This window comes from Vespula vulgaris, chromosome 23, assembly GCF_905475345.1.
Source record: "Vespula vulgaris chromosome 23, iyVesVulg1.1, whole genome shotgun sequence".
NCBI classification, from domain to species: domain Eukaryota; kingdom Metazoa; phylum Arthropoda; class Insecta; order Hymenoptera; family Vespidae; genus Vespula; species Vespula vulgaris.
The window spans coordinates 1,548,260-1,561,327 of NC_066608.1; the positions used below are offsets into that span (position 1 = coordinate 1,548,260).

At 35.2% G+C, this 13,068-nt stretch overlaps 1 protein-coding gene across 5 annotated transcripts in view; it reads left to right on the forward strand.

The window, feature by feature from the left end:
• Positions 1-12,089, forward strand: part of LOC127071889 (igLON family member 5-like) — a 169,146-nt gene extending 157,057 nt beyond the window's left edge. For all 5 annotated transcript variants that reach the window (XM_051011692.1, XM_051011691.1, XM_051011693.1 and 2 more), the window contains exons 4-6: positions 7,269-7,424; positions 8,006-8,339; positions 9,714-12,089. In XM_051011692.1, the coding sequence (XP_050867649.1) occupies positions 7,269-7,424; positions 8,006-8,339; positions 9,714-9,853 (630 nt within the window). In that variant the 3' untranslated portion in view covers positions 9,854-12,089. The remainder of the gene's footprint in view (positions 1-7,268; positions 7,425-8,005; positions 8,340-9,713) is intronic.
• Positions 12,090-13,068: the final 979 nt, after the last annotated feature.

Genomic DNA, 13,068 nt, shown 5'->3' on the forward strand with positions numbered 1-13,068 from the left:
GCCAACGCGACGACGATGTCGAAACTCTTTCAAGTCGCATTACCAGCCCTCTACATCCCTTTCCCCTCACCCCCTATTGCGTTTTCGAAACTCTCGTTTGTTCGACCAAACGCGAACAAACTTTTTCCCTTTTCGTAACACCGCAAATATAACTCCGTAACATCGGCCACCACCATTCGATCGAATTTTAATATCGTGAAAGAAATAAAAACGATACATGAGTTTAACACTTGATGAATTATTATAATGAAAAAATAAAAAAGAAACAGAAAAGAAAATGCATCTTGATCTACTTGTGAATTCGAGATTTCAGATTTTATATTTAAAATTATTAAGGTTATAAATATTATTTATATTTGTTAAGAATTTATTTCGTGTTTGATGGATGATATTAATTGATATCTTAATTGATTTCACTCATTCATAATTAATTTCTCAAATTAATTGAAAGAAAGAAAAACAAATTTTACAATCTACGTAGTTTTCAATGATTTGTGATAGGTTTCAATAAAAATATAAATGTGTATATGATTTAAATCATATCGTTGTTTAAGAAATGGTTTACAAAAAAGGAAGATAAATTATTATAAAATATATTGTAAAATGATTTTTCGTATAAAGTTTTATCGATTGATTTTTAAACGCTTAACAAGATTCGAATCTTATAAAATTTTCACGAAGTAACAATCTCTTGTAATATTTACAGGATGTTCCAAGAAAATGTAAAGAATCGATTTAGTTCGACAGTGATTTCGTTCGATCGACCGAAACGACAAGTGAAGATTGAAAGTCGAAGAACGAATTAAGCCAGTTATGAGAATAATCGAGATCATTCAACGGGATATAATAATTTCGAGGATTATTGGAAAAGCTTCGACGATTTTCATCGATTTCACGCTAGATACTTATGAAAGTCTGCTAGAAACTTTGACACTCGAGCAGTTTTATAGCAAAGTTACTGTAACTAATCGTCCTCCGAAAGAACCGCTCGTCGAGTGATAGTCTTTGTCGAATTTTCGAGTGGTTCTTGGCAAAGTCGAGCGTTTACTTTGAAGGAAAAAAAATGAAATAGAAGATATCTCGTTGAAAGAAAACGTTGGCGAGTCACGCCATAGAAAATACAAGAGTATTGTGTTAAGTTGTTGGTAAAGTTCGTGACACTCCTCCGTTCACGTTTATGTATAAAAGAAACATATCGATAAAGATGTATATAATGATATTAAAAATATTACATTTTGTACATATGCATGTATGTCGAAATGACTCATTTGACAATATTTTCATTTTTAATTTAATGTCTTATTGAAGATAAAAATTAATTGTCACGAACATTCCAAACAACTCAATATATATATATATATATATATATATATATATATATCGTATTTATTCTCGTGTACATGTTATTTGAAATATTATCGTTTCGTCAGACATATAATTTTCGATCGTTCCATGATAAATAATAACAACTTCGTGAGTTTGATCATTTTCGTAGAGAGTAGATTTATCAAAGTTTATATATTTACTTTAGATATCCTTCGAAATTCGATTTCTCTTCATGCTTATGACAGCTATTTCGGGATAGCCATAAAAGGAAAACATCAAATCGATATATCTGCCGCGGAATTGGCAAAAGCAAGGACGGAAGGGCTAAACGTCGTCGTCTCTCAGTTAACTATTCGACCTCGAAGCTCTAGCAATCCTGATTGCTACCTTGGTTGGTCGTTACGACCATCTTAAAGTTTAACGTTGACGTACGTAAACTTCGAATTGTACGATACGAGTTCGATATCGAGTAATATTCCAGGTAATACTCGTTTCAAATGTGTAACAACTTACGATCATTAAAAATATGTTATTTCAGGTTCTCGATTGTTGTAAATCGGTACAATAAAGAGGATAATAAGAAGTTTATAATTTACACCGTATGTTGAAAGTTAGTAAAAATCTTAGTATATTGCTCTATACGTACAATACTGTACTATTCTTTTTATTCACAAACGAACCTTACGGAAAGGAAACATTCGAAGTTCTTTCTTTAGAATCACTTTTATCGATTCAGCTTTCAACGACATCTTTAAGATTCCAACGAAGCCATTTTGCCCTTTAGATCGTGCTGTCTATGCTATTACTCTCTTCACGAAAAAGCCCTCGAGCTTGAATGCTCTGCAAACAGTTAATATGCTCCAAAAAATTTACAAAAAGTAATATTATGTAAACCGAGAATGTGTTTGACCTAGTTTTATCAAATTCAAGTGTACCCAATTCCATATATCGAGCTTTGAGAATGTAATTCCATTACATTTTACTCGTCTGTGTCTCGTTTTTTTCTCGTTTTCTTCTTCTTCTTTCTCTTTCCTTTTTCTTTTTTCCTTTCCCTTCGCCCTCGTACACACGTACACACACGCGCGTGCGCGCGTATATCTCCGTTTATTTCCTCTTGAAAATGTAATTCTTTTCTATTTCGTCGTAGCAACACGATCGTCTTCTCGTTTTGAAACGTACCTCAAGTAAGTACTTACCTCAGATTCCCTCATAATCGTTTCTAGGTGAAATCGAATTCCCTATGGAAAAGCCATACGACCTTTCGAATACCCTTCCCTTTAGGTTACTACAAGTTACCCTATCCGACGATTTCGAAAGAGAGTAGACAATTTTTTCTGTTTCTTTTTTCTTTTCTTTTCTTTTCCTTTTTTTTTACCTTCCCCTTCCCTTCCCCTTTTTTATTTTATCTCGAAAAACTATTTTCATTATTGTCGATTACAGGGAACGTGAATAAAAAAAAAAAAGAGGACACATCCAATGCTAGTACCTTTTCCTTTTGTTTTTTCTTTTCTTTTTTCTCTTTTTTCTTCTCGAAGACGTTCCTCTTCTTTAGCTTCATAGACGAGATCAGAGTGTATATTCATGCAAAGAGGTTGATTTTAAGCGCGTATCGAAGCGATCCTTGCTTTCCTTTTCCCCTTTTACCCTCGTTCCAACTACGATTTGAGAATACGGAAAAAGCAATCCCATTCGTTTCACGATTCTCGAGCCTCCTCCTTTTCCTTCCCCTCCCCTCTTCTCCTCTTCATCTTCCTCATCCTCGATTTTCTACTTTCACTCATTCATGCCACCGTTTTTTTTTTCTATATCATTTTTTTTATTTTTTGTCTTTCTTTCTCTTTTTCCCTTTCTCCCTCTCTCTCTCTCTCTCTTTTCCCCTCTCTCTCTTAGTTGAACATTCGCTTATCTGTATGTATATTCGACGTATATCAAAGCATGACTTTCTTCGTGGTCTTTGCTACATTGAAAATCAATGGCTCGGCAATATTTTGCATTTTCCCCTCCATGATACGCATCTCTAACGATTCCTCGTTCATACGACGACTCCTGCCAATATTATTTTCGTATTCCCTTTTTTCTCTTTCCTCTCTTTTTCCCCACATCCCTCCCCATTCATTTTTTGTTATGCTTTCTTTCTTTTTATTCTTTTTTTGTTTGTTTTTTCTTTTTAATTTTATTTTTATTCATTCGTTCGTTTGTTTTTTCTTTCTTTTTCTTTTTTTTTTGTTCCTGACGAACCGCCGCACGACCTACAACGCTCGATATAATATAAAAATTTATTCGAGCGAGAGGATCCTTTGAATAACGAAACGAAACTTTGATGAAATCGTCGACAGACGTTACAATTAGGAGGATACAAAAGGGACAGAGAAAATTACGGATTTACGTGGAACATTTTTTTTTCTTTCTTTTTTTTTATTTCTCTTTCTTTTTTCGTTGTTGTTGATGTTGTTTGTTATCGTCGTCGTCGTTGTTATAAACTCTCTTAGACGAAAGAGTTATACGCATCTTTGGTCGGGATTGATTGTAATCAAGCAAGTAGAAAGTTCGTTCAGGTTTTATCGGTTAGGAAGCTTTCATTATATCAGATAAGTAGTAGAGATAAGTTAGAATTCATACCAAGACGGTAATGTTACTAGTTTTCCGTTCGATCCTTTGACGAAGACCGTTCTATAGCTAGATAACTTGTAACGGATGTTGTAATGCATCTTGTGTAGGTATGTGCAAGCTTATATGAGAGCCGCTTAACTTCCATGCGATTCGCTGAGAGGACGATAAACGAAGAGTGGATGGGTTGGGGTGGTTAAGAAGGGGGAGGTGAGTTGGTTGGTTGGTTGGTTGGTTGGTTAGAACGCCGATAGTTCTTTGAATAGAACTTTCCTCGTTATATGGAAACACTTTTGAAAGCGCATATTTCTGATAACCGAATGAACTTCCGTCTTCCTCTTCCTCGAATGATCGAGCCAACGATCTTAGAGATCCTCGTTACCCGAGATAACGTACGGTGTTGTTGCTGGTAGTAAGATTTATATGGCGTCGTTGAGTTGATCGTTTGGTATAAATCTTTTCTAGTACCTTAGATGTTACCATTTCATGATGGCGCACAAGGCTAGATCGTTTTCAGATATATCCTCACTTCGCGTACGGATTAGAAAAAAAGAGAGAGGAAAAAAATTACAAATTAAAATAGAGAAAAAAGCTTGTGTGTCCTTGCTATGATTGTGTTTGGTAGGTAGCTATATTATATCCTCCTTTGATCATTAACCTCGTCGATTATGCGAAACACGTAGAAAATTTGGAACGCCCAAGCGCTTGGTGATGTTCCTCGTCTCGTGGTAATTTCTATCAGAGAGAGAGAGAGAGAGAGAGAGAGAGAGAGAGAGAGACTAAAGATCCAGGGAGATGTAGTTGGAAGATGTAGTTAGCTATAGCTCGGTGATCTTTAATTAAGCTGCTCGTCGGTGGTATATATATAGGTAGTATCGTAAGTACTTGTACACTTCCACGTGATCAACGTTCACCTATGAATCATGGTACTCTTCCTATCTAAGAACACATATATATACATACATACATACACACACACACACACATATATATTCTCTTGCTGAGCTTTGCGATTTATCGTAAGCATCTGTGTCAATTTAACGAGCTTTCAAAGAAACCTTCGACTTTGTCGATGGGTCGAAAACTTCCTGATAACTTATTGGCTTATGGATTAACGGTGATAAATGCATATCCAATAATGTAGAATCTCATATTTCTTTTCGATAGTTAGACATTGATAGTTTATTATGCTTATTCATTGGTATACTATAATCCTAGCTAACCTTCTTCGAACTACTGTTTCGTATTTGTATGCAATGTCTAGTTGAAGTTATGTGAAACCAAATGGCAGACGTTGGTGTTCCTTCATTGTATCTTTGGTTCTCTCTCCCTCTCCCTCTCTCTCTCTCTCTCTCTCTCTCTTTCTATCTCATATTCACTATACCATCTTCTACAAGACAGAGAGAGGCTCACGTAACTTTGTGCTGATTGAGGTAAACTCGAGTACCTGATAACTTCTCTCAGTTCTAGAACTTGTCGTGCCAAATACGCGACGTATACTGAACCTACACACGTTCGAGGTCATACTCGCATAGGCTTCCGCCATATTGGACTTGCCGTTACGACAATCCTTACGTAGGATAAGGTGCTCTTACCTTGGAACGGAGATGCTACCGAATTTGGGATTACAGGAAACATCTCCGGATTACACAGCATTGCTGATTCTCTCCTTCCCTCTCTCTCTCTCTCTCTCTCTCTCTCTCTGTATCTTTATCTCTCTCTCTCTTCCTCTTTATCTCTGAAACGTCATATCATTCGGGAATTGCTTTCCTCTAGAATTTATTGCTTAGAAACATCTTAATTACATTCTGATCACTAAGACAAAATAGTTATTAGTTTGATTCTACAATACAAACTTTCGTCGCAATCATGCAACATATTTTTCACTTATCAAATTTATCAGACACTTTGTTGAGTAACAAACATTATCAATTAAAAGTTATTTGTTTTAATATACGATCTAACATTCATAATACTTATCTCTCTCTCTCTCCCTCCCCCCCCCCCCCCTCTCTCTCTCTCTCTCTCTCTCTCTCGTCTAATTCGATATAGTTAAGCCCGGGCACTATCTTTACCTACAATTTTCTAACGGAGTTAGCGAATCACTTTGTATACCATACGATAACGAGATATTTGTAACGAGAATATAGTATGGCGGCTCGTTAGATGTCTCCAAAGTTATTTAAGCGTTAAGCCCGAAGCTCGTGTCCTAATTTTGATGTAACCTACCTTGAAATTAGTTAATTAATGTACTAATTTGACGGGACTATACGGGATTATTATAAAATCTTATAGTAATTTTTCCTTTGGAATTTTCATTCATACGTTTTTTTACAATCAAAGTAAATGAATATTTCAATGTGTTCGTAGTAGAAAAATAATAGAGTGGGGGAAGAGAAAAAATGAAACAAATAGAGGAACAGAGAACGAAAAAAATAATTTCAATGGATACAAAGAAAAATACGTTTGATTCAAGCTCGGCTGTTTGAGATTAATAGTCGAGAGAAATGGTAAAAGAACGTGTGCCTCCTTTTTCAACCTACCGGTTTTTTGCATCGATGTGTATTAATTTTTACGTCCACCCATGAAAAATGACGTATCTACGTATCTTTTTTTCTATTTCTTCTTTTTTTTCTTCTCTTTTTTCAAGAGAAGTACAGCCGTCGTTGGTTCATCTCTTTTTCGAATTTACCATGAATTCAACCGGCTTGACGAACACTTTTTACGAATATCTTTTTTACCGTATGCATAGATACCCTTGGATTAAGCATTATATTTTCACGATCCAATATTGTAGAGCGATTCTGTTCAATCGTTTTTCGAGCAAAGCATTCGATATCATGTCTTTTTTATCTGATAGATGGATTTAGTGAAATGTACGATTTAATTGTACAGAACTTTATGTATTTTGTTAGGCATTTTTTTCACGAAATGTTTGATAATTCCGGATTTTCGGAAAGGAAGAATATAATAAAACGCAGATATTCTTGAAATATATAATACTATAAACAATGTGTGTGTCTGTGTGTGTGTGTGTGTGTGTGTGTCTGTATCAATGATTTGTAAGGACATAGAAAATGTAGAGAAAGAGAAAAAGGGAATACATCAATGCTAACAAATTGAGTTCTACGGTAGAATAGGAAAACATAGAAAGATCCAATACATTTTATGCTTGCTCGTAAATTCTCGATTCTCTTACGACAATATATATATATATATATATATATATATATATATATATATATATATATAGTTTGCCCTTTATTATAGAAAATATTATACGAAAACAAAAATTATTTGTTAAAAATGTTATAATACTCACGTTTATGTTTTAGATCACATGGTTAAGGCGCAAGGACAGGCAATTATTGACTCTAGGTACTAACAGGCACTCGGTCGATACTCGTTTTGCAGTACGCCATACAAATACAGATTGGGCACTTCAAATACAAATGGTCACTCTAGGAGACGAAGGGATTTACGAATGTCAGGTACTCTCATCAAAAGTTATCATTTTAGACAATTTTTTATAATTGAATCCTCGAAATAATTTTATGTTAGAAAATATCTTTCATTCATGGTTAAATCTTTTTTCATTTCTCTAAAACCAAAATTGGATTTTCATACTATAGAAAATTATATGATTTAACATCGTTATATTATGTTGGCCGATAATGTCAGGTAAATGTCAAATTAGCTTGGGAAGCTTTAACAATGGACGTTCGAAGACAATGGACATTAACCTATGCTTCACCTTGTTGACCAAAAGGTCAGCCATAGAATAAACCAGCTTAAAATGATTTCTACTCTTTTATTACTGCAAAAATAATTCTATTAGCAAAAATAATTCTAAAGTTTATTCTTGATAGTTGAAGAAAAAAAAAGGAGAAATAAAAAAGGAAAGAAAAAAAGAAGAAAAAAAATAAATATATATATTTATTTTTAGTAGATAATATAAATATAAATATAAATATTCCATGTATGTAGTGATATAGGTACACGACGTGAAAAGTTGAAATTATCGAGGAAACGCTCGAAGCGATGAAAATGAAATTTTATGTCGGCGTTTCAGGTGACGTCACATCCCATACAACGGAGCTTCACACGCTTGAAAATCACGGAGGCGTACTCGATAATACCGGGTGCGCCAGATTTACACGTAAAGCAGGGTTCCAGTTTGCGCTTGGAGTGCCAACTTATGGCAGCGACGGAGCTGCCCCAGTACGTGTTCTGGTATCGTCAAGGACGCATGATAAACTACGACGCCGAGCCCGGTGTTAAAGTTGAGCTCACGAAGAGTGGCTCCATTTTGATGGTAAACAAAACGAAGCCGACGCACGGAGGTAACTACACGTGCAAGGCGAGCAACGCAAAGCCGGCATACGTCATGGTTCATGTTATCGAAGGTAACAATGAAAGATCGATCATTTTATACATTTTCATATTTTCTTATTTCAATTATTCGAATAATGCAAAATAATCGATGCGACAAATGCACGTTTTAAAAGGTTTTTTATTCCTAACAAAATTTCATTCGATAGAAATATATTGTATTATTTTCGAACATTTTACATTTGTTCAACTTATTCGATAAATCGTCAATATATATGTTCAAATAAATTTCAATATTCGTACTATCGATCTATCGTTATTAAAGGTGATTTAATTTTATGATAATGGATGGAGAAAAATAATTTTCGATTAAAATTATTTTTAATAATTGTTTCTAAAATTCGTCGTCTAAAAGAGTTTCATAGTTTCAATTTTATAAAGAATTTGTTTCAATAGATTATTTTGATCATAGACGATTAAATATTAAATTTGAAGAAATTTATTCTACAGTCAATTTAATTAATTTTAGCGTCGATGTTCTTTTTGATTTCAACGAAAATCCTAGATCGAGCAGAAAAGAGAGAAGAAAATAAAAAGGAAACGAGTGTCTCCTACGTGAGCAAACTATCGAGCAATTTGGGTTCCGCTCTCATCCAGAGGCTTGTTACTTTGGTGTCGCTCGAATTCGTTTAAAATGTATTTTCTAAGTCAAAAGGAAGAAATTCCTAAGGTCTAGTTCCCTTGTCCTTTTCGTTAATTCAACGATTCCTTTCCGGTTCCATCGAACTATTCCTAGAGATCATTCTCGAATGAGAAATTCTGGGTAGGAGCGTGTGCAATCTGAAAACGTGTCTTCCATCAAGGAATTCACAAGAGATATTCTCTTGTCTACTAGAAGTTAGTCTAGAGATCAGTGTTTCCCAACGTGAGAGGTATGATCCACAGAATGTTAATTTGAATATTTTCAGGATAAAATTAAAAAATCATATTGCATTATCGACACCAACAAATCGCTATCACGAAAATATTCCATTCCACTTTTACTATTTGTATATGTCATAACTGTGTATATACGTATATACAAAAATTTCATTAATGAATAAAAAGTAGTCACTATCGACATATATAAATAACATTATTAACATATATAAATAGAATTATTCATCCCTACATATATTATACAAATTTCATTTTAAAGTATTTTCAATTAACTTTGCGAAACACTTGTTATCATCGTAAGATCGTAACAGACGTAAAATCAAGATCATTTTAATCGTTGAAATGATATCTGATATCCACATAGAAGATTGAGAAACACTGAATTAGATCTTCGGTCCGAATAATACAGAACACACACACACACACACATATATATATATATAAATGGAAAAGTAGAGAAGGATGGATTGTGAAAATCTAACCGATAACTTTCTAATCTCATTTTACAGAGGAGGAGAAGCCAGCAGCCATGCACGGTGGCGACAGGAGGAACCTCAGTCCAGCAATTTTGGCGAGCAACTTTCTGGTTTCCCTACTTGCGGCCGTCAGCTGGAGGATACCGAGTTTCACGAGCCTCTACCCGACGTGAATCATCGACTTGGAAGTTTTGCCGGTTGGAACACCGGCACCAACTCATTTCGCGGTGACGGCCATACTCGTCGACCGATCCGCACGACCTCCCGTTATAAAATCCGACGATAAGCGTCAATCCTCCATGGACTTTCAAGCGCGTTGCGTCGTTACGATTCAGACTCCTTTATCTACCACACCTATTCGTGTCATCTAATCGTCATTGACCGTAAAACAAAAATAAGACCGATTGTCTTTCTTTCGAACGAAAGAGATGGAGAAACGAAATAAAGAAAGAGAGAGAAAGAAACAGAGATGTAGTGAGAGAGAGGAAAAGAAAAAGAGAAAAAGCCATATATATGTATATATATATATATATATATATATATATATATATAGAGAGAGAGAGAGAGAGAGAGAGAGAGAGAGAGAGAGAGGAACAACGTAAACATTGTTTTTCTCTTTATTCATTTTGAAGGACAATTTTAAGAAGAATTTTGTTTTCGATCGATAAGATTCCTTTTCTTTTTCTGATTTTATTCACAGTATGTTTCTGTCTCTCTACGAGACTACGTCTCTCTCTCTCTCTCTCTCTCTCTCTCTCTCCCTCTCCCTCCCTCTCTCGTTCCCTTTGTATCTTTCTCCCTTCTTTCTTCGATAGAAATTCTCTACCTCTTAAGAATTTTCTTTCTCTCGATTCTTTCCAATCGTTTCCCCTGAAAAGATATTCGGTTCGCGTACGCGCTCTCGCGGTCGGACGAACTATCATTCTTCGTTTTTTGGAATTGACTTAGGATCGTACAGTAGGATACGTTTTACTCTTAAACTTCTAATACGAGAAAAAGAAGAGGGTACTAAGAGTGGAAGGTACGTTTTCCACACACGGAGTACGTCACTACTACTATTATTACTGCTGCTACTACTATTACTATTACTACTACTACTACTATTACTACTACTACTACTATTACTATTACTGTTACTACTACTACCACTATTACTACTATCACTACTACTACACCACTACAAAACAATGTACAGAACGGATCGTGCGGGCGGAACGACAGTCTTTTCTCTTTCTCGAGAAATTGAAAAGGAAGAAGAAGTAGAAGAAGGATAAGAAGAAAAGGACGAAGAGGAAAAGGAAAAAAGGAAGAGCTGGAGAAAGCAAGAAGAAGAAAAATGTAGTGTAAGAAGGACGAAATAGAGAAAAGATGGAAGACGTTGTTTCTCGTTCGAAATGAGCTATCGTAGAACGCTCGTTTTAGAACAGAGACGCTCGCGCAGTTCGTTAGTATCCTTCGTTGTGCGTGATCGGCAAATCGTTTTCTTCGTACGTACATTCTATAGTTATGTATGTAAGTATTCGTTATCTGAACGGACATATACAACACACATACGTACGTATATCGTATGTAGATTCATACATCTATACACATACGCGCACACACACACACATATATATCCATTTGCGTACATTCAGTACGTAAAAACAATACATCAACATACACAATAACATTTGTCTTATATGTACACAAATATACATATACTATGTACGTTACAAATGTGGACGCGAACTGAACGACCGCCGTACTTTTACGTGCCGTGAAAATAAACTTTGATTATCTCGTCGTCGTCGTCGTCGTCGTCGTTTTCGTCATTTTTGTCGTCGTTGTCGTCGTCGTCGTCGTCGTCGTTAATGTCATCTTCGTCGCCGTCATCGTCGTCGTTGTTCTTCCTTCACTTTACTTCTATAATAGTAACGATCGTTCGATCATTGATCGTACAATCTCGACGTCGAGATAATTTAATCATGTGCATGTGAACTTGCGAGACGCACGAGATAAACGCACATTCTCTCTTATTATCTCTTTCTCTTTCTCTCTCTCTCTCCCTCTCTCTCTCTCTCTCTCTCTCTCTCTCTCTCTCTCTCTCTTCTTGTCTTTCTTTTTCTTACATCGTGATAACTTAATTTGAATGTGAAAGATATGAAATCATTTGAGTAAATTTGTTCTCTTATATAAGAAAATTTATTCTATAGAGAGATAAAGAGAAAGAGAGAGAGAGAGAGAGAGAGAGAGAGAGAGAGAGAGAGAGAAATAGAAAGAGAAAGAGAGAGAAACTTCTCGCTACGTCTAACGACGATCGTGCGTCACGCCGACGATATTTATCTTAATATGTGAAAATTAATGTACATATTACATACCAGGCCGAAATAATTTATCCAAGACACTAAATAAAACATTAATCGTGAATCCATCGTCTCGTTAAGTTCTATCATTATTACCTTATATACTTTTTGTACAAAGAAATATTTTTTACAGAGAAAGAGAGAGAGAGAGAGAGAGAGAGACAGAGAAAGATACAGAATATATTATATAATGAAGAAGGAAAAAAATCGGTAAGTAAAGAATAATTGTTTATTCTCTTTGTGATAGAAAAGTGGGCGCGAACGATGCTTCAATCAAGGATCATAAACAGAAACGTCGAGCTCTTTGAAAAATGCGGAAGGTTATATCCAAAGGAGAAGGGTAAAAAAAAAGTATAAACAGAAATGAAGAAATAAAGGAAGGGTGAGTTCCCTCGAGCAATTAATGCAATAAAAATTCAATTAGATCGTAACGGTTAGATAGGAAGCAGGTCGATCGGCGTAAAATTATAAGAATTCCCGGAGGGCTTCTTGGTGGTTGGTTGTCCGTCGATTTATGAAAACGTCGACAAAAGAAGCGGGTCGAGCGAGATAAAAAGAGAAAGATATATATATATATATATATATATATATATATATATATATATATATAAGTTGATAATGGGAGTAGGCAATTAGTATAATAAAAAGTCGATTAGTCGATTTAAACGGACAGTGCTAATCAAGAAAGGGCGGTTTCGTAAAGTAGCAGATATATTTTTCAGTTTATTTCTTTCTCTCTCTCTTTTTCTTTCTTTCTTTTTTACTCTCGCATTGACGTACCTAACTTCTACTTTTCTTTTCTCTTTCTTCTTTTTTTTTCCTTTACTTTTTCTCTTTCCTTTCTCTTTTTCTGTTTTCCTTTCTTTCCTTTTTTTGAAGGAAACGCAAAGAGACAGAGAGTCTCGACTTTCTTCGACTAGTCGTTTCATTATCCCTGGTAACCTGCCGCACGGAAAGTTTTTCGCGATAAAAGTCTCGTCCGGAAAGTCTTTCGACGCGTTGACTAAATTGAAACACCGTTGAAATGAAATGGGTTCGCTTTG